This window comes from Podarcis erhardii, assembly GCF_964252035.2.
Source record: "Podarcis erhardii genome assembly, chromosome: 2".
NCBI classification, from domain to species: Eukaryota; Metazoa; Chordata; class Lepidosauria; order Squamata; family Lacertidae; genus Podarcis; species Podarcis erhardii.
This window is the reverse complement of record NC_138498.1, coordinates 5,740,108-5,767,518: the sequence shown is the minus strand read 5'-3', so window position 1 is coordinate 5,767,518 and position 27,411 is coordinate 5,740,108. Positions and strand designations below refer to the sequence as shown.

Sequence of the window (27,411 nt, the reverse complement as noted above, 5' to 3'; positions counted from 1 at the left end):
CCAGCTAGACTGAGCTGCTTATATATTGCAATAATACCCCCTAGAAACCCTTCCCTGGTTAAAGACTGTTCAAACTACTACATCCTAGTAGGTGAGACCAGCCCTTCATCCAACCTAGCCCTTCCCTCCGCTTTTTTGTGAAAGTGCGAGCACAACAGAGCAGAACCCCACAACAGAAGCAACCGCAAAGCCATGTCCAAAAAGGTGAGGGGGCACTTTATTTCTTCTTAGCCTTGTTTCTCTTCTCCTCCTTGAGTTTCTTCTTGGAGACACGGGGTGCCCGGGCTTTCTGGTACAGGTGGTAGCCAATGAGCCCCAAGAGCGCAGGGACAAGCCCGATGCAGAGCAGGGGCAGCACGTCATTCAGCATCTTCTGCCAGTAGGTGGCTCTGGACAGCCCCACCAGCTCCACCTCAAACTGCAGGACTGCATCAGCTGGAGAGAGAGGAGGGAGTTGGGTGAACCAGCGCTGGGGGACAATTCAGGCAAGGCAGGTCCCTAGGAAATCTGTCCTGACAGTGTTAAGCATCTGTGGCAGCTAGAGAAGCACAAACAAGGCTCTGAGCTGCTCAGTGGTGCTGTCAGGACTTTGGGAGCTCACTCAAAAAAATTAGCAAGAGGCCCTCCTCAATATCATAGTGCAAACTGCACCACTAGTGCTGCTGCACTAAATGTCATTTCTAGCATAGGAGAAAAGAGAAACTTAGTTCTGCTTCCCTGTGCTAGGCAATCGGTCCCTCCAGCCCCATATCCTTTATTGGCAAAAGGTAACTTTTGCAGAAGGACTGTGGCTCAGTGGTAGAGCACCTCTTTTGCATGCAGAAAGATGCACACCCAGTCCCCGGCTACACAGGTAAGGCTGGAAGAGAATACAGCCTGAAATCTTGCGACAGTCACAGCCAGTCAACATAGACCACACTGCGCTTCCTAGGTTTCTCTGAAGGTCTGTATTGTCCATAGGATGCTCCACATGAGAGACCCAAAGGGTTGCCTTCATCCTCTTTATGCCGGAATCCCTGCACTGGTGCAATTGGCCAGGGCACAAAAGCCAGCAGAGCACCTGCATTTGCATGGAGGCTCAAAATGCATGGCTCTGCAGGCTACATGAACTGCCAGGCCAAGGGCAGAACGTAAGCAGGGCCACGGCTGCTTGTCTAACTGCAAACTATATGCAAACTAATTCCTAGGGGAGCATATACTTCGCCCAAGCTGATACCTGGATTGCAACCACATATGCCAGCCACACTTTGGGGGCAGCCACAGATCCTTAAAGCAATGGGGTTCATGTGGGGTGATGAGCACAGGGCAGCTTCAGCTGATGCCATCCCTTTCAGCCCCAATGCCAGCAGCTTGTAAGTCAAACATCCTAATTCTTTACTGAACTGGCCAGATGCTCCATTGTGAGCTACACAGGTTGGCCACCATGTTTTCTCCAGAAGTTGTGTGCAACACCTGTGGATGCAACTTTATCTCACACGTTCAAATGCAACTCTGGACTTTCCACACGTTTGTGTGAATTTTGTCCCATTCAGTCAACATGCCTGAATTCACCTTATGTTAGGGTGCATTTTCACTAGAAATGTGAAACCACTCTTCAGCCCAGAAAACCTTTTTAAATGCCTTGTTTCGGCCCAGGAAATTATGAATAATAAAGGAAAGAGTGCTTCTGAGTGTGTGCAGAGTACATTTCACCATTGCTTAACTACAGCAATTCTTTGCAGATCTGGGTGTAGGAACATAGCCAGGAATTTGCTGCAGCAAAACTAAAAGCCCTAACAGGGGCTATTGGGCTCTGCTTCAGGCAGGAAAATCTTGACCCAACACTGCTTCTGTGCAGGATTCAGGCTCAGCTCAGCCCTTTGTAGAAGTTAAACCCACTGCTTGCTACTGCTGCTTTGTGATAAGCAGGAGATGAGAAGGGAATGGAAGGAACTAAATATCTTGCATTTTAAAAGACGACCGATGGAGAAATGCTGTCTGCCAATACTGTACCAAGCACCCCACATCGCCACTTTCTCATGCAGTCACCAAGTTGTAGTTCACATCTAGCTATCCCACAGCATCAAAATGCTGCAAGCAACCACCCCGCTACAGTCAGTTGCTTTCCAAGCTCCCCTTTTCAGTTTCTCAACCCCAAATCAGAGCCCATGTGTGTCCAAAGGCAACGGAAGCAGATAGACCAGCCTAGAAAAACACAGCCTGCCAAGATGTCCTGCCAAATGGCCATCAGGTAGGTGCTAGTCGCTGGATTGTACCTGGGACAGCTGGTGGGGAACCTCGTTTGCCGTATGCCAGGTGAGGGGGGATGACGACTCTGCGTTTTTCCCTGCCAGGAAGAAGGAATGCCATGTCAGCATTTGAGGACAGGACACGGGTGTACAAAGCTGTTGACTTCAGTGGGGATTCATTGGGCATTTAAAAAACAAACAAACCCCTGGGCAGAAAATTGCAGTCATCAGTGAAACAATCTAGAAATTCCTTGGCTGGAGGGAGCAGGATTCAAATAAATGCTCTACGGATGCTTCACATCAATTTTTTAAAAGTTGGATTTCCTTTTCACATTTATACATAAAAATATTTGTTTGCTGCTTATTGATATATAGAAATAAATCATAATGGTTTACAACTCTATAAAATCATAAAGGTAAAGGGACAGAGACCCGTAACAGTTAAGTCGAGTTACAAACAACTCTGGGGTTGCGGTGCTCATCTTGCTTTGCAGGCCGAGGGAGCCGGCATTTGTCCGCTCCGCGGACAGTTTTTCCAGGTCATGTGGCCAGCATGACTAAGCCACAATGGAACACCGACACCAAAGCAGCGCACGGAAACGCCGTTTACCTTCCCGCTGGAGCGGTACCTATTTATCTACTTGCACTTTTTGGGGTGCTTTCGAACTGCTAGGTTGGCAGGAGCTGGGACCGAGCAACAGGAGCTCACCCTGTTACAGGGATTCGAACTGCCGACCTTCTGATCAGCAAGCCCTAGGCTCAGTGGTTTAGACCACAGTGCCACCCACGTCCCTATCATAAAACCATACAGTAAAATAATAAAAAATCAAAACCATCCTAAAGTCAAAACAATTTAAAACAAACATCTTAAAACCATTACAGGATATCGGCCAATCAATCATTTTATTTGCATGCTGCCTTTCCAAAGTTAAAGCTCAAGGCGGCTTACAACATATAAAAAAATTACACAACTACAAAAATGACAAAAGTAGTCATAAACAATAAACAAATGAACAACTTCCACATAAACCAGAAGATCCAAAATAAAGATCAAAAAAATTAACAGCAGCAACCCTCTAAACAATACCCCAGGCCAAGATAATCTTAATCACCTGCATAGGTCTGGCAGAATAGAGAAGTTTTCAGCAGGCACATTTATGGGACGAGACCAAGAGTTCTTACACTGCCTCAAAGGGAACCTTCCCTCAAAGTTAAGAAAGGGGTACAGTGGTACCCCGCAAGACGAACGCCTCGGAAGACGAAAAACTCGCTAGACGAAGGACTTTTTCGTTTTCTTAGCCGCTTCGCAAGACGCATTTCCCTATGGGCTTGCTTCGCAAAACGAAGCTTGCCCCGCAAGCTCCGGGGACAGCGGGGAAGCGCAGTGCGTCTTCCCTGCTGTCCCCGGACCTCTTTTGAAGCAAGGGGCGGCGGGGAGAAGATCGCTTCTCCCCGTTGCCAGCCCCACAATCTCCGGGGACAGAGGGGAAAGCGCACGCGCCTTCCCCTCTGTCCCCGGACCCCTTTTGAACCAAGGGGCAGCAACGGGGAGAAGCGATTCTCCCTGCTGCCCCTTCCCTTGCTTTAAAACAGGTCCGGGGACAGAGGGGAAGGCGCGCGACGCTTCTCCTCTGTCCCTGGACGGTCTCCATAGGAAGGCATTGATTGATTTTCAATGCATTCCTATGGGAAACCATGCTTCGCAAGACGAAAAACTCGCAAGAAGAAAAAACTTGCGGAACGAATTAATTTCGTCTTGCGAGGCACCACTGTATCTTGAGTGTAGCATAGGATGAGATGCATCAGAAGGTGAGAAATTGTGGCTTGCATTAAGCTTGTGAAAGGTCCATTTTAGGGAAGGGGTTCAGAGATGTACACAGACTACAAGGCAAGCACACTGAAAGTTACTTACCCAACACACATATCCAGCAGACCCTGTTCTAAACCTGAGCAAAAGAATAAACACAGGTAAGAGTTAAGTATGGCTTACATTCAGCACTGTTTATACTTGACAGAGAATGCAAGCCGCACGGCTTTCAGCCAGGGTCAGAGTCACTTGTGAGCTGCTGAGTGCATCAGTAGAGTAGCAAGCACTCAGTGCAGAACTTAAATGATGCCACATGCAAGCAAAGTAAAGGAGCAACAGGAAACACAGGCTTCCAGTTTAACTTTTTAAGTTTTTACCTGGCACTAAAGATATATAATGAAGGGGAAGAGTGTGTCCCTTTTTTTGGATTACAACCCATTTTTTTGGGAGGCCCCATTTGCGAAAGCGCGCCTTGGGTTACAACCTGTTTTGGTTTACAACAGGACCTCCAGAACGGATTATGGTTGTAAACCAAGGTATCACTGTATTGGAAAAGGTCCAATAGTGGATAACATTCCTGCTCCAGTTCTTGTCTAAATTGCGTGGGACGTTCGTTAGCCAAATTGGCCTCAGAGCGTGAGTTCCAAAGATGTACCTGGGATGACTTGTCTTTTTCCCAGCTCCACTTGCAGTGGGTCACGGGACAGAGAGCTGTCAATGACGCGGCCATCTTCAAGGGTACCCTGCAAAGAAAGAATGCTATGATCCAGCAATTCAGCTGCTGCCATCAGTGCTGCTAGATCCCACCAAAGCCCCAGCCAGTCCAGCAGCTAGTCTAGTCTCATGGCAGCTAAGCAATTTCCTAAGGGAAGCCCACAAGCAATTGCTAAACTGCACGGAAAAACAAAATTTGCAAGAAGTGTGGAAACTTGTGGTTCTGAGACAAATGGAGCAACATAGTGTCAGGAAAAAGGCTGGTGGCGATTTCTACCATGACGTCATTTTCCATTATTATTTTTAAAAAGCCAGATTTTTAAAAAGGAGACACATTCGCTTTTCTCACACTGACAGGAACACCTCTTCTACGGTGTTGTGGTGTGTGCATCATCTATCCCAGTAACTAAGAAAATATGCTTCCCTCCCTTCAGAATACCTGTTCGACTTTCAAGGGACACTTTCTACACCAGGGGCAGCCAATAGGTCAGGGGCAGACTTTGGTAATACAGCACCATGAATGAGGACAAAATTTGGCACCTGTTCTTATTTTCACAATAATTCCTTTTGGTGCAGTTGCTTTTTAATGGATTTTCTGAGTAGGCTGTTGGCATCTGTCTATCTTGAGAGACAATGGAGTGCACCTCCAGGGGTGAAGTCAAACAGCTGCAATAGCAGCACAAAGGTGAGGCCCCTGGGGCACAAGCCTGGGCGGTGTGTATGGAGGTCCTCAGCTGCCCAGATCACAAGACAGGCCTTGCTGATGTGGTCCAAAGGAAAGTAGAACAACACATTTGGAACCAGCTTGGCTGCAGGAGTTGCCAAAAGGAGGCAACTATCTTAGGGACTCCACTCTGGATTTGTGTAGGGTTGTCTCCTCAGGCTTTTCTTCTCCAGAAGATGTCCTGCATGGCAGCCGAGGTTGAGGATCAGTGTCCTTCTCCGAGATGGGCAACCTTCCCAGGCGGATGAGCCCCATCTGCTCCTTAAGTACCTGTATAAATCTGGGTTTTGTTGTTGTTAATATTATCATTATTATTTTGTGTCCCCTGAACTGGGTGCCTTGTGCGGGGTAACTGCCTGCACTGCCCTAAATCCCCTCCATATGTTGGGACTCCCAGCTCCGCCAGCCGCTCGCTTGCAGGACCAGCGGTCGAGACTGACGGGAGCCAGAATCCACCGACATTTGGAGGGCACCCGGCTGCCCCACGCCGGGTCTGCACCAGCCTGCCTGCAACTGAAGCCTTCCTCCTCTGCCCTTTTGCTGGGAGCCCTGGGCGCCCCGCAGAAGCCTCAGCCCGGGCTTGTCCCGGTGGTGTCCATGTGGCAGCCGAGCAAAAGCCGATTGGGCCTCGTGACGCGGAAGGCTGCTCCGAAAACACGCGCAGCCTCTTCCACGGCGGCAAAGGGAGGACTGGCACCGGGGCGCACAGCTCGGCTTTCCAAAAGCAAACGCACCAAGGCGCCCCCCGCTCCCGATCTTTCCTGCCCAGCACCGGGAGGGCGGAGCCGCGGGAAGCCCCTCCCCAGGCGGCCGGGAAGCGCCGGTGCTGACGTGTTGGTGCGCGGCTTTCCCCGCGCCCTCCGCCCGGCCCCGGCTTACCGTGTAGTGGATGTGGAGAGTGTCTCCCAGCGCCGAGCGCTCCGCGCAGTCATCGGGGGGCTCCACCTGCGGAGAGCCGAGAGAGAGGGGGGAGGGCGTCAGCGGGGGGCCCGGATCCGAGCCGCACGTGGCTCTCCATCCGTCCAGCAGCGCGCAAACGGGGGGCGGCGGCGGCGGAGGGGCCTCTCCAAAGACTCCGCTGCGCCCCAAGAGTCAGCGGCCCCGGCGCTGCTGCTGCTGCTGCTGCGCTCCTCCCACCCCAGCCGCCGCGCAAGAGGCCCGGGCGAGGACCAGGCGCGCTCCCGGGCTGCCGCGGGGCTGCGTCTCCCCCTCCTAGCTCCGCCGGCGGCACCTCGGGCGGCAGCGCCCTCGGAGGCGTGCCGGGCAGGACCCAGCTGCGCCCGCGCGCCCTCACCAGGGTTTCCAGCTGCAGCTCCCGGGGCGCACTTTCGCTCGGGCTCTCGGGCTCGTCCTCCGCCCGCTGCGCGCGGCTGCCGGCTGCGCCCAGGAGGACGAGGACGAGGGCGAGGCCGAAGCGGAGAGGTAGCAGCATGGCGAGAGAGAGGTGGCCCACGGAGTCGGAGCAGCGGCGGCCGGGCTTGCACCGCAGGGCAGGGCAGGGTGCCTCCTTCTGGCGCCGCCCCTGCTGCCCGCTTCCCCGCCCCGGAGGAAGGAAGGAAGGAGGGACGGAGCGAGCGAGCGAGCGAGCGAGCGAGCAAGGGGCTCTCCTGGCACCGGGAGCGCAGCTGAGGGGCTGCTCTCAGGTCTTCGAGAGACATGTGCGCAGCAACACCGAACGGGGTGCAAGTAATGTAGGGATGCTTCTGGAGAAGAATCGTGGAGTTGCAAGGGGTCCCGAGGATCATCTAGTCCACCCCTTTGCCATGCAGGACCCCCCCATCCAATTTGAGACCATACATGACCCTGCTTAACTTTGCAAACGTGCTAGCAGTTTTATTGCTGGAGAACAGGTGCCTCCTTGTTTGTGCCCTTCTGTTCACAGGATTCCCACTGGCATCCGGCTGTTGTGGGAAGGGGAAGAGGGGCTAAGCAGGCCTCTTCTCCCCATCCAGGGCTCTGGGGAAATCCTGCAGCAGGGAGTTCCGCAGGTCAGCACACTGTTCCCCACAGCACCCACACAATGGCGCCCAGGAAGGTGCCCACCCTCTCTGAAAATAGAATAATAATAATTTATTTATACCCCACCCATCTGGCTCTGGATAGCCCTGGGAGGAGGAGCACACTCTGCACATGCTCACAGGGCACTTCTTCACAAACTGGAAGACTCGGCTTTGGTGTGGGAGATTAGCAGCCAAAAGCTAATAAAGGTATATTCTTGTCAGCATGAGAAAGTGCTAACACCACAGAGCTGTATTACTGGTAGGCAGATGCTCAGACCATAGAAACACAAATGCTAGAAAGAACGCTGTGTGATGTCATTTCCCCTCCTTTCCTGGAGAGGAAGGAGCTTATAGTCCCTGTTCCCCTCTCTCTTCAACCAACCAGGAGGGCAGAGCTATGCTGTGCTTGCTCCAGTTCAGGCAGATGCCTCAAGTGGGTTACACTTTAAATATAAGTATTTTGCCTGCATGGCTTTAACTGCTGCCATTGCTGTGAACCAGTAAATAAATTAGGTAAAGGGACCCCGACCATTAGGCCCAGTAGCGGACGATTCTGCGGTTGCGGCGCTCATCTCGCTTTATTGGCCAAGGGAGCCGGTGTACAGCTTCTGGGTCATGTGGCCAGCATGACTAAGCTGCTTCTGGTGAACCAGAGCAGCGCATGGAGACGCCGTTTACCTTCCCGCTGGAGCGGTACCTATTTATCTACTTGCACTTTGACGTGCTTTCGAACTGCTAGGGTGGCAGGAGCAGGGACCGAGCAATGGGACCTCACCCCGTCGTGGGGATTCGAACCGCCGACCTTCTGATCAGCAAGTCCTAGGCTCTGTGGTTTAACCCACAGTACCACTCACGTCCCCACAGCGCCACCCGTGTCCCAAATTACCGTATTTTTTGCTCTATAAGACTCACTTTTCCCCTCCTAAAAAGTAAGGGGAAATGTGTGTGTGTCTTATGGAGCGAAGGCAGGCTGCGCAGCTATCCCAGGAGCCAGAACAGCAAGAGGGATTGCTGCTTTCACTGCGCAGCTATCCCTCTTGCTGTTCTGACTTCTGAGATTCAGAATATTTTTTTTTCTTGTTTTTCTCCTCCAAAAACTAGGTGCGTCTTGTGGTCTGGTGCATCTTATAGAGCGAAAAATACGGTATATAAATTATATTTTCCAATTTACTTCCCAATTTGTTGCCTGATTGATTGTTAAGCTGGTAAGAATAGGAGAGCCAGCTTACTTCAAAGCTGGACTTGCTCAAATCAAGGTTTTACAGCCTAGGACATGGGTGGGCAAACTGGGTCTTGGGGGCTGGATCCGGCCCAATCGCCTTCTCAATGCGGCCCACGGACGGTCCGGGAATCAGTGTGTTTTTACATGAGTAGAATGTGTCCTTTTATTTAAAATGCACCTCTGGGTTATTTGTGGGGCGTAGGAATTCACCCCCCCCCCAAAAAAAAATATAGTCTGGCCCCCCACAAGTTCTGAGGGACGGTAGACCAGCCCCCTGCTGAAAAAGTTTGCTGACCCCTGGCCTAGTCCCTATGCATTTTAATTTTTCTGCCAAGGATGGTATTTTAAAACACTGTTCAAACCACACACTTGGGCACCTGAAAGGATTAATTGCAATTAATATATCCTCTCTTACCTATAAAAACCCATCCCACATTTGGGAATGAGAGCTAGGGCCTGGTCACACGGACTGCATGACCATGTGGAAGTTCTGTCCGCATGCACTATCATCCCTGCCTCACACTATTGGACTAGGCCAAGGGTCAGCAAACTTTTTCAGTAGGGGGCCGGTCTACTGTCCCTCAGACCTTGTGGGGGGCCGGACTATATTTTGAAAAAATAATAATGAATAAATTCCTAAGTCCCACAAATAACCTAGAGATGCATTTTAAATAAAAGGACACATTCTACTCATGTAAAAACACGCTGGTTCCCCAACTGTCCGCAAGCCGGATTTAGAAGGCGATTGGGCCGGATCTGGCCCCCAGGCCTTAGTTTGCCTACCCATGAACTATAGCCTACTGAAGGTCTCCTACTCTCTTAAATTATCTCTCCCTGTTCTTCCAGGGCTGCTGACCCTTGCATGTACTGTTGCATTCACCAGACACAAACATGATCCCTGCTCTCTCCCTTTCTTCAAAACCCACCTTTTCCACATTTCGTCTGGCTTTTCCTCTTAATCCCCATTCATTCCTAATTACCAGCATACTTTAAGAAAGGTGACAGCATCTGCCTACATTTCCTCTGCCTTTCCTCCCTTTGCCCTATTGTTTCTTCACTATTTTAAACTGTAAGCTCTGTGGGTGCAGAGACCTGTCTATGTTGCTTGTCTAGCTCTATGGTGCTTTGCACACTGGCAGTGAATAATTGTAATGAATAATTATAATGGTTGTGAATATGCACAGATGTGCACTGGAGTGGCCAGGTGAAAAGGAGAACATGGGACTTCTGAACTTTTACTAATTGTTTCCAAAAAGAAATGTGTACACCTGCAGCTTTGCATATCCTGCGGAACAAGCTCTGCCTGCCCAAAGGCTGTTTGTGCACCGTAATGAAAAGCGCAGAAGCCTGTCCGTTGCACCTAATGATTCAACCTCTAGCCCAGATATGGAGAAGCCTACCAAAATGGATATGATGTTTATTTGCACACTTGCAAATGCATGTGCAGATGTGTACACAAACTGATGGTGGTACAAGCAATGTGGGCACTAGCACACAACTTGGAATACACAGAGACACCTCAACTTGCAGTTAAGATGTGTCTGACTACAGAAAATCTTTTTTTTTAAAAAAAAATATATTTATTAAAGTTTTGAAAGTTACAGAAAGGAAAAAAAAAGAATTAAACATAACAAAACCATACAATACAATAAAAAAACAAAAATATTACATATACATAACAAAAATAAAAGAAAAGCAATTAAAAAAAGAAAAAAGAAACACAACCTATACTTTCAATGTTATTAAATTTCTTTTACTTGTTTCAGCGACCTCCTCACACCTCCCTTTTTTTGTATTCCACTTCGATTAATTGTTTCAGCAAATCCTTTCCATCTTCCTCAAACCTCTGTCCTATCATTTAACTTAACAAATTCTAACATTATTTTTTCCTTTAATCCAATTACAATCTATTATACTTAATTCTTCTGACTACAGAAAATCTTTAGACCATTACACACATTCAGCTACAGGGTTCTTTGACCATATGGAATGGAAAGGACTGGACAATTCACAGGCATTTGCTTTCACAGGTAGCTTTGCCTATTATTAAAGCTGACGTGGAAAGCAAACATGCCTGCCATTTCCTATCAGCAGGGACTGTCACCTTGAGTGTGCTGCAAGAGCAGTTGCCAAAAAAGATAAGGGGACTTCTCGAAGATGAGGAAAGATCTAGTATTGGTGGTGTTTGGTCTAAACAAGACAGATGTAATCCAGCAATGTGTGTAATTTCACATTTCTAGAAGAAGGCAAAGACAAGTCTGGATTTCAAAGTGAACCCAAACAGTAGAGGAACAGCTGTTGTAACAAACTGTTAATGACTAGGGGGAAAAGACGTTGCATTCTTCAGCAGCAGCCCTGTATGTTTTCATAATTTCTAGGGGCCAGCACCAAAGTCTGAAAACTCTTGAGTCACCAGCAGCGGTGTAGCGTGGGTTGTCAGCACCCGGGGCAAGGCAAGTAATTTGCGCCCCCTAACCCGGGGCAAGGCAAGTAATTTGCGCCCCCTAACCCAGGGCAAGGCAAGTAATTTGCGCCCCTAACCCCTAACCTGCCGCCACTGCCAGCTTCTTCTTGCTGCTGCCTGGGCTGGGGTATTTACGGTAAGGTAGCCACGGCGGCGGCGGCGGGTCCATGTCAGGTGATCTGAGGCGAATTGCCGCTGGCGCTGGCGCCCAAACGATGCCGCTTGCCCAGAGGAGGAGGAGGGCAGAGAGGCGAGGAAAATGCAACATGGCCCAGCAGCTGCAGCAGCAGCGGCGGGACTGTGAGGAGGGGCTGCCTGGCGCGCCCTCCGCGGCCCTGGCGCGTGGGGACCGCTGAGAGCCGCTGCCTGCCGGACGCCTTTGGCCCGGATGCATGCACAGCTCGTCGGTTCCGTGAGACATGGGGCTTTGCTGCAGCCTGCGCCCGAGGCTCTTTGCCGACTCTGGAGGCGGCGAGCGCCCCCCCCCAGATGTTGCGCCCGGTGCGGCCGGCCCCCCCTGCACCCCCCACGCTACGCCACTGGTCACCAGCATCCCAGGATTCATCTTAACATGAACATGGTCACTGCCCCCAATCACAGAACAAAGTACAGTGGTACCTCTGGTTACAAATTTAATTTGTTCCGGAGGTCCGTTCTTAACCTGAGGTAACACTTTAGCTAATGGGATCTTCCGCTGCCGCCGCACGGCCACTGCGCAATTTCTGTTCTCATCCTGAGGTAAAGTTCTTAACCCAAGGTACTACTTCCGGGTTAGCAGAGTCTGTAACCTGAAGTGTTTGTAACCCGAGGTACCACTGTACAATTTTGTGGAAGAGAAAGCTAAACAGCACAAGGCACTCTTATAAGCCATTGACATGTAGCTAACGAGAGAGCTTTCATTTTAAAGGGTGCATTTGCAACTAACTTGCTAGCTATAAATTGCCATCAGCTTATGTATTGTATTAACTTGTCCAAAACTGATCCTAGTGACTCTTGTTTGCACAAGCTTGCTCAGAACTATATTGATTCAACTGGAGGGACGTCCCATGATTTTGAATCTATTTGGGCGGCTTAAAATGTTTAAGTGTACATTTGAAAATGTACAGAGAGGAGCATGGGAGGAGGACAATAAATCTGTGTTTGCAAGCACATGTGACCTAGGCACATACCTCAGTGGTAGAGTACATTTTGCATTCAGAAGATCCCAAGTTCAGTCCTTGACATCTCGAGGTAGGAATGGAAGAGATCCTGTCCGAAATCCTGGACTGCTGCTGTCACTCAGTATTAGCAGTATGGAGCTAGATGAAATAGCTGTCTGTCCATTCATGATAATAATATTATGATGGTTATACAGTGGTGCCTCGCAAGAGGAAATTAATTCGTTCTGCGAGTTGCTTCGTCTTGCGATTTTTTCGTCTTGCGGAGCGCGGATTCCCCGGGTATTAATGGCTTTAAGAAAAAGGAAGCAAACTCGCAAGACGTTTTCGTCTTGCAAAGCAAGCCCATAGGGAAATTCGTCTTGCAAAGCAACTCAAGAAACGAAAAACCCTTTCGTCTAGCGAGTTTTTCGTCTTGCGAGGCATTCGTCTTGCGGGGCACCACTGTACATGATCCCACTTTCAATCCAGTCTGTGCCTGGGGAAGTTTTGGGGCAGACATACTCCTTTGCCTCTCATTGGTGCACATCCTGTAGCTTCCTGCTGAAATCATGTAACCTTTTTTATAGCACAAATGTCCAGAGATCATTTTTATTTTTTGGGACCTGCTTTTGTTGTGCAAGAGCGCCCCTCTGTATCACGTTAAGGCAGTGGCATTGGGGAAGCTTTGCAGAGCAACTAAGAACACAGAACAATGTGTGGACATTCTAGTATATATCCACCATTAATGCATTATTATTGTGTCAATGACATGTTGCAGGAAAACACGCACACACCCCACACCAGTTTGGATGTGCCTTTAAAGTTGAAGGGGTGCCTGGCGTGCTCTGGTCCATGGGGTCACGAAGAGTTGGACATGACTAAGCAACAATGCAAAATAGTGGCAGTTCAGAGGCCTTCTTATAAATTACAAAATTCTTATAAATTACAAAATGCAGATTTTGCAAAGGTGCAGTACATTGCTGTCACCACTGTGTGGCAGCAAAACATCACAAATCCTCTTTCCACCACCCCACCCCCCGGAAAATAAGCACCCCGAGGTTATTCAATCTAAAGGCCTAAGTGATGTCCCTTCCCTCTAGCCATCACGGTCCCTGTCAAGATAGGTCTGTCTTCCCACTGGAATGCATCCAGCCTGAATCACAAGGAACTAGCTCACTGTGCTTTATTGACTTCATCTGGCTGCATTTGAAGGGCACTCTGCAGCCCTAGAGCATTTTTGCCCCCTTGGGAAAAACTCCTTATGTACTATCAAAGGTAGCAGTCTACCAGGTGTGCAATGCACACACGCCCAAATTCAAGTAGTGGTCAGGTGGACTTACCTGTGTTGTAACCCATCCTTTTACAAAACACCCAAGCCTGTTGGCTTCCCGGCATTGTCAAAGCCATACTCCCCATGCCAGATGGGTGAGGATACCTGGCGTTCAGGCATTCCCACAAATCCACTCCTCCCCCACCAGGGATCCCAGGATCCTTACTTAAAACCTACTGCTCTTCCAGTCATGCCTGGGGATGGAAGGGAGGGAGGGAGGGAGGAAGAAAGACTAAAGAGAGAACAGCTCAACCTACTCTTGGACTCTCAACTTGATAAGCAGAAGCCCAGCAAGGAAGCTTCCCAGAGCATGTGGAGACAGTGATCTGTGCATATCAAGCTGCTCTGAGCAGCACAGCTTCGGTGGCCAGCTAAAAAGTTGGCAGCCTGCGTCATCTGAATACTGTAGCCCCACACCCCTGCCAGCTAACTTGCCCCGCCCTCAGAGACCACGGCTTTGCGGCATCTGGATGGCGCTGTAGACCACTTGGCTAAGCAGGCCCAGACTGGGAATGGGGCTTAAGAGCGCTCTGGAACGGTGCCTCCGGAAGGCAGGCTGGGTGCCCCCGGTGACGGGATAGGCATGCCAGCTATTTCCCCTGCTGTGTTGCTGCCCCCATTGTCATTCCAGGGCTCTGGCTGCCCCCCTCCATATTGACATACCAGCCCTGGTTGCTGTGATGAGCCGAAGACGGGCTGGCGGCATTTAATGGGATTATGGGCGCTTCCCCCTCCTCTGCCCAGAGACAATGCAAGATGGATGAGCCCAGAACTGGTGAGAAACCAGAGGCAGGCTCCAGCTCAGGCTGGTGGGGGGGGGGGGAGGAAAGGCACTCTGTCTCCCCCCGTCAATGTTGTCAGCTTGCTCCCCTTCTCCTCCATGATGCCAAAGAGCAATGGCTTCTCCACCGGTGCAGCAGGATTGGGTGCTGAGACTGGCAAGCTCTGTGGCCACAGGGACAGGCAGCCCCAAGTGCACCACGGGCTCCTCTGCTCTCGTCCATTATCACCATTCAGTCCTACTCCTGAGACTTCAGCACAGCGCCAGCCTGTTCGGAGCTGTACACAGAATGGGAATGACCAAGGCTGTGCCAGTGTTGTCTCCAGGTATTGGATGGCGCTTGTGCAAGATGAGCCCTCCATCCATCCATCCGTTTCCCTTCTTCCTCCAAGCCCACTTTGCACCTCCACCCAGAGGGGGAGCGCAGGGCAAATGGAGAAGGATGCTGCTGTTCTTGTTGCTCCTTCTCGCTTGTCATCGCTCCCGTGTTCAGAGGGGGCAGGTGATAGCAAGGCGAAGGGCTTGGAGGTTCCAGGGGTTGGCAGCAGGCCCACTGGGTGGGGTGTGGGCCTCATGCCAGTGCCCAGTAATCCAGGCCAGTCCAATACATTTTGCCGCCCGAGACAAAGCAGGGCACGACACCCTGTCATTCCTTGCCCAGAAGCTGTCAAGACTGGCAGCTGAATCTCACTTCAGCACTGGCTGCCACCACTGCAGGACTAGGTGAGGGGGCACAGGGCAGGCCACATGGCACACATAACTCTGCCCTCCCACACCAAACTACCACTACCTACTGCCCAGCACTTGTTGCCTGAGGTTGCTTTGCTCTGCCCTAACAGTAGGGCTGGTCCTGCCAGTGATGCTAAGCTCCGATTCCAACCCTGGATTGTTTTCTTCTTCTGCAGCAGTTAGACTATAATAAAATACCAAGTAGCAACCAGCAGGGAGCATGACGTAAGAGAACCCAAAAAGAGAAGCATGATTTAAATGTCAGCTTTTGGTGGCAGTTTTCTTTCACATGAAAAATGGAAGCAATTACCTTTTCGTGACTGGATTAAAAGGGGGTAGTAGAGTTACAACAGATCAGGTGAAATTGTTTCCTTAGCAAATCTGGCTCACGGCCTGTCAGATAGCGAACTGTGGAACATAAAGAAAGAACACGGCTTTCCCAGGATTCACACTCCACGTGATACGCCGGAGAGAGAAGCCTCTCTTCAGATGTGCTGAATGGGCAATGAGGCTACACCCCGCCATGTCTCCTGGTTCTGCCCTCTGACATTCACAGCTGGAGGGGAGCATCTGGGAACAGGGCGCCTATGCATGTAGCCGGTGCTCTGCAGGTATAGGCAGCCAGTGGCATGTGTAGATTCTCTGGCTCTGGGTGCCCATGCTCCATGTAGGGGAAGGCAGGGCAGCAGTGTGGCTTCGGGGGGGGGGACAACATACTAATTACATGAAGCCACTTCATGCCAACATGGCAGCGTGGAGCCTGGAGGTGCCAGTGTGCCTGCCAGTACCTCATGCAGAACAGTATACCCCCTCAAAAATCCACTACACACAAGAGGCCACTTGTTCTTCCTGCTCAGTAGTACCTCTTTTGCTGGCTCGGCCTCTCCTACATCGAACTACAGACCCTTAAGCATTCTTACATTACACTGGAGGCCAGAATTGGACACCCCCCCCCTTTGAATGGAGAAGAGCAAAGGGCTTCTCTATGGGAGGGGGGCATGGCAGTGTCTGATGCAGGTGCTTTCTCTCCATTGATGGGGCAGTCGCACAATGCCGGCCCGTCTCTTTTTCTGCTCTTTTAGGTGTGGCAGACATTTTGTGTTATGCCCGGCCAGCCAACCTAATGGCAGCCATTTTGTGGCTTGCGCCCAGAGCACTCAAGATTCTTGATGTGAGTGGCCCCTCACCCAAGGGCTGCAGATCCTACATAATGGCTATCAGAGGCTCTCCAAGGTTTCAGCCCCACCTAGAGATGCCAGAGGCTGAGGTATTCTGCATGAAAAATAAGTGTTCGGCCAGCGAGTTGTGCAGCCCGTCTCAAATGCACAACTTTGTACTCTTATCTGGGGGGGGGGGGGAATGCACGTTCTTATTTCATTTGCTTAGACTTTCAAAACCACCCAGGGACTGATCCCTAAACTTTCCCAGCAGGAGGCAGCACACATAGAAATATTTTATCACTGGCTGGGGACACACAATCTAAATAGCGGGACTCCATTTAGATGCCAAGCAAGTGTGACTCTATTCCCACTTCTCTTTGTAACATATGTGTTGGCTGTGTTCAGTCTCCCTACCCCACCACACAGCGCATATGTGTGCTGGTGCAACTGTAGGCTTGATTCTACATGACAGAAAAGTTTACACCTGGCTCTGGGTTGTGGCCATCACACTTCCTTCATGGTTTCTCCTCATCCAAGTTGCTTCTCCCCTGGGCAAACTGGAGCACCACCCAAGTAACAGACGTGATGCAGGAGAAAATGTTGGCATAAGGATCCACAAAAGGGGGCATGCATATTTGTGGTATGACAAGGTCAAAGCACATAAAGAGTTTAAAAACCATATTGTCAGGAAAGCACTGTTTAATGTCTGGATAAGATATAAGGACTTGTTTGAAAATAAAACCCCAAGGTGGTTGTCACCAATGGAAGCTAAGGCTCTGAAAAAACTCAATATGGAGGCAAATTGGCCGAAATATTGGGAAATTTTGGAACAAGAAGGAGACAGATTAAAACTGCAGAGTTTTGACAAATTAAAAAACAAAGTACGAGACTGGCTTCATTATTATCAAATAAGGGAGACTTATAATTTGGATAAGAAAATTGGTTTTCAGGTGGAAAAATCAAAATTGGAAACAGAATTGTTAGATCCTAAAACTAAGAATTTGTCAAGAATGTATAACTTGCTGTTGAAATGGAATACACAGGATGAAACGGTTAAATCTGTTATGATTAAATGGGCACAAGATGTTGGACATAGTATTATGATGGCTGACTGGGAACAGTTATGGACCACAGGTATGAAGTTTACGGCATGTAATGCCTTAAGAGAGAATATAATGAAAATGATTTACAGGTGGTACATGACACCAGTCAAGCTTGCAAAAATTTATCACTTGCCCGATAATAAATGTTGGAAATGTAAAGAGATTGAAGGTACATTCTTTCACCTTTGGTGGACATGCCCAAAGATTAAGACCTTTTGGGAGATGATCTATAATGAAATGAAAAAGGTATTTAAATATACCTTCCAGAAGAAACCAGAGGCCTTTCTCTTGGGCATGGTCAGCCAATTGGTGCTAAAGGAGGATAGAACTTTCTTTATGTACGCCACAACAGCAGCAAGAATTCTTATCGCGAAGTATTGGAAAACACAAGATCTACCCACCCGGGAAGAATGGCAGACGAAGGTGATGGACTACATGGAACTGGCTGAGATGACTGGCAGAATCCGAGACCAAGGAGAAGAGTCGGTGGAAGAAGATTGGAAAAAAATTAAAGTTTATCTTCAGAAATACTGTAAAATTAAGGAATGTTAGAAAGATGTTGGAATAAAATTATGTGGTTTTAGCAGAAAAGATATAAAGGATTAAGCAAAAATGAATTGGTGAAAGAAGAGAATGTAAAATCACAGTATTTAAGATAAATTATTAAGATAAAAACAAAGCTGGAAAGGATTTGCTGAAATATCTAATTGAACTAGAATACAAAAATGGGAGGTGCGAGGAGGTCAAGGAAGTAAGCGAATGAAAGCAAGTGATGTAAAGGCTTGACTTGTTTTTGTCCCCTCTGTTGTTTTTGTTTTTGGATGATGTTTGTTTTTTATGTATTGTTCTTTTTTTCTTTTTTGATTGTTCTGTTTTGATTTATATTTTCTTTTTTTTCTGTAACCTTTTAAAAAAAATCCTAATAAAAATTTATTCAAAAAATAAAATAAGGATCCACAAAAGGGGAGGAGGGAAGTCAAAGGGGATTCATTGATTATACAGTGGTACCTCAGGTTACATATGCTTCAGGTTACAGACTCTGCTAACCCAGAAATAGTGCTTCAGGTTAAGAACTTTGCTTCAGGATGAGAACAGAAATTGTGCTCTGGCGGCGCAGCGGCAGCAGGAGGCCCCATTAGCTAAAGTGGTGCTTCAGGTTAAGAACAGTTTCAGGTTAAGTACGGACCTCTGGAACAAATTAAGTACTTAACCCGAGGTACCACTGTACAGTATCTTAATTGTTCTCTTTGTTGTTGTTTGTAAACCCGAAAATCCAAAAATAAACTAATATAATTTTGGGGGATATTGGAGTTTCAAGGGAAAGAGTGTGACTAGCTGGCAGGCAACCTCAACTCCACACTGCAATTTTCCCCCAGGTCCCAGTTACTATATCCTCCTCTTTTCTGTGGAACTCAAAATGGCATTCACACAGGATTCCCAGTTAAGTCTGCCATCCAGGCACTGACTAGACTCAGAACAACTTAACCTCAGCAGTTTGCTGCGTGCACCATATGCCTTCAGCCTATGCCCAGTTGATTGAAAAACACCCATGTGGCATATATAACCCTCCTGCTTTGTATGCATTTTCACACATTTGAACTTAAAGATTCTTCAGTCACACAATATATTGCCAACATTGGGCATCATACTCACTTGTGTTTTGCAAATGCCTCTTCGCTGACCAAGTGACAGGCTTGAGGGAAAGGCAGATAGATGACTTCAGATCACACTGCTAAATGCCATGCAATTGCTTCCAGAGCTATACCCAACCTAGTCCTCAGAAACCTAGCCTTTGTGCACAAGGGCAAAAGTTCAAGGCCCTGAGGGTTACTGAAACTTAATACGATGACTGTTCTGTGTGCTAAAGGATGAGAGACAAAGGTTTGGGAGGAATTGACTGGCCAGCATGAGAGACTTCTTGGTTCCTTAGTGTTGCCCCTGCTCCCTCCTCTGTGGGCTTCATTCCATATATACTGCTCACAAGCGAGGCTGTCTCTCAGCCATAGTTCCCTACCTGGTCTCCCTCAGTGAGAAGATGGAAGTAACAGAAAACATTTCCCCTGAAATAAGTTTGCCGCACTACAGAGCTTCCACTATAAAGGAAAATAACAGAGATATACGGTATGTCACTTCTGGTCTCATTCACACCTGGCTGGGATGGCACATGACCAGAGAGCGCAGTCTTATCCACAGTGAGCACAGTGGTAGAGCACATGCTTGCAACGTTCAGAAGACCACAGGTCCCTGGGATCTCAATTTAAGAGGATCTTTGTGGGGGGAGCAGGCAATGTGAGGAGACCTCTCTGGGCCCGAGACCCTGAAAAGCCACTGCCACTCGGAATAAACCAGGGATGAGGAACCTGTGGCTCTCCGGAATTTGCTGAACCACAACTCTCTTCATCTCTGCAGTTAACTATGCTGGGTGGGACTGATGGGAGTTTGAAGCCAACATATTCGGGAGGGTTTCAGGTTAGGCACCCTTGGAATAGACACTAATGGGATAGATGGCAAGAGAGCTGCCATTGCCATATACCAGGCCAGGCTTTCACGAAAGTGCTAGAGATAAAAAGCACTGGAACTCGTGGACATCTAATGCAACTGAACGTTGAAGGTTCAGGACAGATAAAAAGAAGGAAGGCGCTTCTTCAAGCAGTACTCAGTTCAGCTATGGTACTTGGTCCCCCAGGAGGCAGTGATGGCCAACAAACTAGATGGCTTTAAGAGAGAGCGAGACAAATTCATGGAGGAGAGGGCTATTGAGGGCTACTAGTCACGACAACTGTGCTCAGAGTCCACACTTAGAGGCAGATGTTTCTGAAGGTCAGCTACCGGAGAGGCTCTTGAGATCGGATTTGCAGGTTTTCCACAGGCATCTGTTGGACTAGATGGGCCACTGGCCTGATCCAGCAGGCTCTTCTTACCTTCTTATGGAACTCAAGAGATTTTGCATTGTTTCCTTTGCTTTCAGTGTGTTATGTATTGGGTTTAACACATTTTATGTTACCAGCCGCGTTCTAACCAATCGTATAAGCGTTGGTAGACGAACGTTCTAATGGCAAGTAAGCGCATGCTCTTTCAACTGCCAACTGGCGATGAGGATGGGATGTTGATGACTTCCCGCCGGCTGCCAGAGGCCTAAGACCACACCGCAGCACCGTCATCTGCCTCCTCGCAGTAAGCGCGACCTCACTGTCGCACTGGACTCAGCAAATAGTCCTGGAAACGAGACCCCGCACATGCTGCGTCTTCAAAACCACCCACAATTGCACAAGCGACTGCTCTAGATCCGAGGATGGCTACCAGGCATAGTCGGCCGCCACTAGACTTCAATATGAGCCATCCTGCGGAATGGCCGCAGTGGCTCTGCCGAATAAGGAGCTATGTCCGACTACAAGGCTTCACTAGGGAGGCAGACAAGGTGGATGTGCTACTGACAGTGCTGGGAAGTTCCGCCATCACTCTATTGGAAGATCTGATGACACTCAGGGACATAGAGGCATGCACTTTCGATGAGCTGACACAGGCTATGACAAGACACCTTGCGCCTCAGTCAACTATGAACCACCGCTGCTACGACTTTGCGCACAGAGAGCAACAAATGCAAGAGTCAGCGAGTGAATACATCGCAGCGCTCCGGGGATTGTGATGTATTGTCATTTCGCTGACATCAAGGAACGACTTCTCGAAAGGTTCACCGGCGCACGCGAGACAGCCGTCTCCGCCGTAAGCTGCTGGCAATCACGATGATGGAAGCAATGAATATGACCACGGCCTTTCAGAAGGATAATGTCCATGAGGCGGCCCACAGCCCACGTACCGAAAGGAGAACTCACTGCATCCAGCGAGACCGGTTGTCTGCCATAGATTCCCACAGTGAGGATGTCCACCAAGCTTCGGACCAATCCAACTGACACCACCGTTCCCAAGCTAAGAGCGCATCATTGAACCAGCGGTCATCTGACGCACCTCGTTGGACATGCAGGTTTCGTGACGCCACATGTTGCTGCTGTGGGAAAACTGGGCACATTGGTTGAGTCTGCCGCTCCAAGACCTCTGGAGCACGACCCAAGCAACGTGTCCACAAGGCCTACATAGAGGAGGAGTTACAGTCCACCTCTCCAGCCAGGGTACTTCAACTTCTGTCCCCAGGGTCCAATAAACTTAGGGTACAACTCAAGATAGAGGGAACCCCGTGCACTATGGAGTTGGAGCTCATCCTACTCCATAATATCTGCTAAGACTCTGAAAGAGCTTTGCCCTAACGGCGGTCCTCCCCTCCGCCCAGCCCCCATAGTACTGTGGGACTTCCAGAGAAAAAGAATCTAGCTGAAGGGGATGGGCACCTTCAAGGAATATTTTAAGAAATACACAAAGAATTTGAACCTCGTCATAACTGAAGGCCCATTCACTAGCCTTCTAGGCCCAGCATGGTTTGGGCCGTTAGGCTTAGGTATTTCAGGGCTTAATCAGATTTCCCCAGGGGCAGATTTCAAATCGATCTACCAGGAGCTTCCATCAGTCTTCGATGGAACCCTGGGCCTGTACAACAGACCCCCGATTTCCCTACGGCTCAACCCCATGGTACAACCCATTCGGGTCAAGGGCCGTAGAGTCCCATTTGCTCTTAAACCCAAGATCGATGAGGAGCTTGATTGCTTAGTCGCTCAAGAGGTCCTAGAGCTTCGGGAACCTGGGAAACCCCAATCGTCACACCGGTTAAGCTGGACAGCTCAGACCGTATCTGTGGCAATTACAAATGCACTCTGAACCGGGCCTTACAGGACCATGCGTAGCCGGTTCCGGTGGTGAGCCACGTGTTAGGCAACCCTGGCTGGAGCCAAGATCTTCGGGAAGCTGGATTTAATGCAAGCTTATCAACAGCTAACCGTTGACAAGGCCACTGCATTCACCCAGACAATCGTGGCTCATAGGGGTGCTTTCATGGTCAAACGCCGACAGTTTGGAGTCAGCGTGGCCACAACCCCAGAGTCGGTCACACTGGACCTAATGGTCAGGGGTCCCTTTACCTTTACTTTACCAGGGTTATTTCAGAGCCTAATGGACCGCCTCCTTAAAGGCATCCCTGGAGTCACACCATTTTTCAACGATGTGCTGATCGCTGCATCATTGAGAGAGGACTTTGCCGCCAGATTACGGATAGTGCTCCAATGCTTCCAGGTGGCAGGACTTAAGGTAAAACAGAAAAAGTGCCTGTTGGGAGTGAGCAGTGTGGATTTCTTGGGGTTCCAGGTTGACACGGACGGCCTCCATCCAGCAGAGGACAAAGTGTGCGCCATTTGCAACGCCCCAGACCAAAAGAGCAAGGCAGAGTTACAAGCCTTCTTGGGACTTCTTAATTTTTACCACGTGTTCCTGCCACACAAGGCAGCCGTAGCTGAGCCTTTGCACAGGCTCTTGGACAAAAAAGTGCCGTGGGTCTGGGGCCCTCAACAGGCCAAGGCCTTCCGAGGGGTCAAAGACTTGCTTGTGTCCAACTCAGTGTTGGCACACTTCGATGAAAAGCTTCCGGTGGTGCTGGTTTGTGACGCTTCCTCTTATGGAGTGGGCGCAGTACTGCGCCACCAGCTTCCGGACAGGAGGGGAGTCCCAGTGGCTTACTTCTCCCAAACTCTCACGTCGGTGGAGCACAACTACTCCCAGATCAACAAGGAGGGTCTGGCAATAGTTAAGAGAGTCAAAAAGTTTCATGACTTTCTTTATGGTCGGCCTTTCACCATTGTCACCGACCACAAGCCACTCCTGGGACTATTTGCGCCCGACCGCAAGACACCCCAGATGCTTTCACCACAAGTATTGCGCTGGTCCATTTTCCTGGCCGGTTACCAATACTCGCTACAGCACCAACCCGGGAAAGCCATGGGTCACACAGATGCACTCAGCCGCTTGCTGTTGTTGGAGAGCGGCCCTGACCTTGCTCCTGTTCACCAGATCCTGTGGCCGGACCAGCCCTTGCATCTGAAGGACATTGCCGCCGCAACCACGAAGGATAGGCTGTTGTCCCACGTCTTGGACTGGATGGGGAGGGGGTGGCCCGGGAAGCCGGGTCCAGAATTTTCATGCTACACAGCCCGCAAAGACGAGCTGTCTACTCACCGAGGATGCGTGTTATGGGGTAGCCGTGTCATAGTCCACGCCCCCCCCATAAAGGAAAAGTTTTAGAAGGGCTGCACATGTCTCACCCGAGGGCATAGATGCAGAGATAGAGGGCTGGGTGAAACATTGCGAGCCCTGCCAGGTCTCCCGGCCGGATTCACCCAAAGCACCAGTACAGTCCTGGAAGTCCACACAGTCCCTATGGTCTTGGGTGCACGTGGATTTCACGGGGCCTTTTTAGGGCCAACACTTCCTAATAGTGGTCGATTCTCAGTCCAAGTGGCTCGAGGTGGTGCCGACCTCAACCGTGTCCACTACTATAAACACGCTCAGGAAGCTATTTGCGATACACGGCTTGCCAGACACACTGGTGAGTGATAATGGGACTGCTTTTACATTGGCGGAATTCAAAGAATTTGTAACAAAGAATGGAATCCGCCACATTCGTTCCACTCTTTTTCACCCAGCCACTAACGGCCAAGCTGAATGCATGGTCCATACTACCAAAGATGTGCTTAGGCGCATAGTGCATGGAGACTGGACTCTCCGTTAGCGGAGTTCTTATTGGCCCAACACATTACGCCAAGTGCAGTGACTGGCGGAGTTGCTCATGGGGAGGAGGCTCATTACCCTCCTTGATCATAAGGACCCTGACTGGGCTCTTGATCAACTGCCATCCATTGTGGTGCAGGGGGCTCCAAGAGGGTTCTCTCCCGGGGACACTGTGTACGTCCAAAACTATGGGCCTGGACAGGGTTGGCCCACTGTACAAGTCTGGTTTCCTATGAGGTAGGGTTGGAGGGGGGATTGGTTTGGAAGAGACACCTCGACCAGATCAGAGCCAGGGCACGTCCAAACATGCAATTTCAAGCGGAACCAGAGGACAGAGAAATGGGTACTTCAGAGATTCTGTGCTCAGGCTAGGGTGGAACCAGATGGGTTGCCGGTGACTGAGTTACCCCAGCAGGGTGACCTCAGGCCAGAATCCTCAGTGGCTCCATCGGCAGTGACCCCTTCGGAGCTGGCCTCGCTGACTGCTCCACTCACGACAGTGGGTACCAAAGGAACCTCCTGGGTCACCCACTTGGGCACAGGAACTGAGATGATCCCAGCTTGATGATTATGTTTGTTCCTTTTGTTAGGAAGTTGGGGGAAGGAGTGTTATGTATTGGGTTTAACACATTTTATGTTACAAGGCGTGTTCTAACCAATCGCAGAAGCGTTGGTAGACGAACGTTCTAATGGCAAGTAAGCGCATGCTCTGTCAACTGCCAACTGCCAACGGTCAGTTCATGCTTGGCATTATTATCGTGTTGTCCAGTCAGTTTGGTTCTTGTGTTCCTATGAGAGCTGTTGTCACTGACAATTGTGGAATGAACTTAGTTGAGGAACTTATACTGCCTTGGGCTTTTGACTTTTTCCGAACATTTAACACAGTGCAATTTCTGTTGGAAAGTTCGGCCTAGAGACTCAGGGGTCTACAGACTGCTTTTTTTTTTTAACTCATCACGGCCATCTCTCTTTACAGCCACTCTGTATTATTCTCATCACATCTATTAAAGATTTGAGGTAAGGCACTTATGTAGAACAAGAGGGTCTGGGTAGGATTTTTAGACCCTGCTATGCGCTTTATCCCTTTCAGAGGAGGAAGCGGAACGGAGCCCAATCTGATGTCGTCAGGGTGGGCAATCTTCCCCCACCTTTTCTTGGATTAGCAACTAATGGGATTTAGCTGCTCATCCAATATCTCCCTTCAATACAGGAGCGGAGGGGGCTAAATGCCACTCCGGATTAAAAAATACACCCCTTCCTCCATAGAAAAGTGCAGCTCAGTTAAGCTGTTTCTAATTAAAGCCAGCCCCTACATGTCCATCACCCCTCCCTGAGCAAGCCACGGCGACTACAGCCAAAAAGGAGGAGCTTGTAAATTTCATACGTTTCATCAGCCAGCGTGGAGAGACTGTTCAGGGGGTCAGAGATGGAAGACACACTTCTTTTTCAGGCAACAGGTAGAAACACCACCCCTCTCCTGCTCTATGCTCACAGGCAGTTAAAAATGAACTAACCACCATTTGCAAAACGAAGAAGACAATTTAGACCAAGTTGGAGCCTTGGGTCCATCTAACCAGTTTTGTCTACAATGACTAGCAGGGCATCTCCAGGTCTTCAGAGATGTCTCCCAACCCAACTGGAGACGAGGGGGATGGAATCCGGGACTTTGCATGCAAACCAGATGCTCAAATCATTGAGCCAAGGCTGTTCCTCACACCATCAACCCCCCGATCTCTCCTGAGAAGAGGGAGCAGGTGTATAGATGCCATTCCAAAGGGCAAACACCTTTTACTTATGCGCTTTCCGCTTCTCCTTAATTAAATAAAATTTTATTTTTTTTAGCATTCTTCAATCACAGAAAAAGATGTCCACTGTATCTCCTACATGATAGAATCATAAAACCATCCAACCCCCTACAACTAGGTCATACAGGACAGGTGGCTGTCCAACTTCTGCTGAAAAACCTCTGATGGAGTTTGTCACCTCTGGTGGGAGTCTGCTGCCCTGTAAAACAGCTCTTTCTAAAAGAAAGTTCTACCTGGTGTTTAGTCAGGATCTCCTTTCTTGTAACTTGAAGCCTTTGTTTGTTTCCTATCTTCCAGAGCAGGAGAAAACAAGCTTGCTCCATCCACCACGTTAACAGCCCTTAAGGTACTTGAAGATGGCTATATATCTCCTCTCAGTTCCCTCTTTACCAGGCTAAACATACCCAGCTCTCTCCACTGTTCCGCACAAGGCTTGATTTCCAGACCCTTGATCATCTTGGTTGCCCTCCTCTGCACACCTTCCAGCTTGTCAATATCCTTCTTAAATTGTGGTGCCCAGAACTCGACAGTGTGGTGGTGTCTGACCAAGGCAAAATACAGCAGGACAGGAATCACTGTTCTGGCATGCCTCTGAGAGGAGCTATAGCTCAGTGGCAGAGGATGTATTTCTGGTTCAATCCCACCTAGCATCTCTGGGTAGGGATGGGAAAGAACCCTCCCTGCCTGAAACCCATTGCAAAGTAGGTGCAGCAATGGAAGAGGCAGCTTCCTCTTCCTAGAATATCTAGGGGTGGGGTGGGGAGATGAGCAGCAGAGGTTATGACATCCACAATAAACCGTCCTTATACCTTTGTGTTATTGACAGGCAGAGTACAAATGTATTAAATAGCTAGTTGTTGGCATCCGTCTGCTTCAAGAAACAATTGACTGCGTCTCTGGGAGTGAAGCCAAACCGCTGAATTAGCAGCACCATAGTGACCTCTCTGGGGAGCAAATCCGGCCAGTGTGTATGGAGGTCCTGGGCTGCCCAGATGACAAGACCCCTCTCTCGGACTCACTGATGTGGTCCAAAAGAAAGCAGAGCAAGATGTTTGGCACCAGCCTGGCTGCAGGAGCTGCTGGAAGGAGGCATACAAGGAACCATCCCACTGTTTTAGGGACTCCACTCTGGATTTGTGTAGGGTTTACTCTTTTGTCTTTTCTTCACCTGAAAATATCACACAAGGCAGAGGAGGTTTAGGATAAGAGTTTTCCTTCTCCTAGATGGGTTATCTTTCCAGGCTGATGAGCCCCATCTGCCCCTAGCTTCCCTTTACAGCACGTGCAGAAACTGCCTTCTTGACCACTGGACCCACTGTTGGTCTCATCTGCTCCATCCACTGCAGCCTGTCTTCACGCGCAGGGTATGTTCCTAAATCACAGAGGGTTTGAGACCCAACAGCTACCTCTCACCTGGTTTAGCTGGACAGTCAAAGTCATTCCCAGGGATAGGCCACTGTTGCACGCCAAAAGCTTCTAAATGTACCTAATCCTCTTTGCACTTTGCTCGTGTGAAAACAGTCATCAAGAAAGGCAAGC

At 49.4% G+C, this 27,411-nt stretch overlaps 1 protein-coding gene and 1 long non-coding RNA gene across 3 annotated transcripts; both read right to left on the bottom strand.

The window, feature by feature from the left end:
- Positions 1 to 195: 195 nt before the first annotated feature.
- On the bottom strand, positions 196 to 12,457 carry FKBP11 (FKBP prolyl isomerase 11). Of its 2 annotated transcripts, none has more exons than XM_081845422.1 (6): positions 12,329 to 12,457; positions 6,353 to 6,418; positions 4,691 to 4,778; positions 4,141 to 4,174; positions 2,256 to 2,326; positions 196 to 435 (listed from the first exon to the last, which is right to left on the bottom strand). In XM_081845422.1, the coding sequence occupies exons 1-6, from the start codon at positions 12,344 to 12,346 to the stop codon at positions 218 to 220; spliced, it is 495 nt and encodes a 164-aa protein (XP_081701548.1). In that variant the 5' UTR covers positions 12,347 to 12,457; the 3' UTR covers positions 196 to 217. The 2 variants fall into 2 exon arrangements, with proteins under 2 accessions (XP_081701548.1, XP_081701547.1); XM_081845421.1 differs by lacking the exon at positions 12,329 to 12,457 and adding an exon at positions 6,768 to 7,055.
- A 662-nt stretch (positions 12,458 to 13,119) lies between these two features.
- LOC309332452 lies at positions 13,120 to 20,554 on the bottom strand. The gene is made up of 3 exons (XR_014152082.1): positions 20,323 to 20,554; positions 15,449 to 15,546; positions 13,120 to 13,176 (listed from the first exon to the last, which is right to left on the bottom strand). It is a non-coding gene; the product is annotated as an uncharacterized lncRNA (long non-coding RNA).
- Between the last annotated feature and the right edge of the window lie 6,857 nt (positions 20,555 to 27,411).

Bases quoted from the DNA above. Each gene is read 5' to 3' on its own strand.
- FKBP11 (XM_081845421.1), bottom strand. From the start codon at position 6,905: ATGCTGCTACCTCTCCGCTTCGGCCTCGCCCTCGTCCTCGTCCTCCTG. The intron at 4,175-4,690 runs GTACATCTTTGG...TCTTTTGCTCAG, and splicing joins AAAAAGACAAGTCATCCCAG to GTTTAGAACAGGGTCTGCTG. The intron at 436-2,255 runs GTACAATCCAGC...CTCTCTCTCCAG, and splicing joins TTCCCCACCAGCTGTCCCAG to CTGATGCAGTCCTGCAGTTT.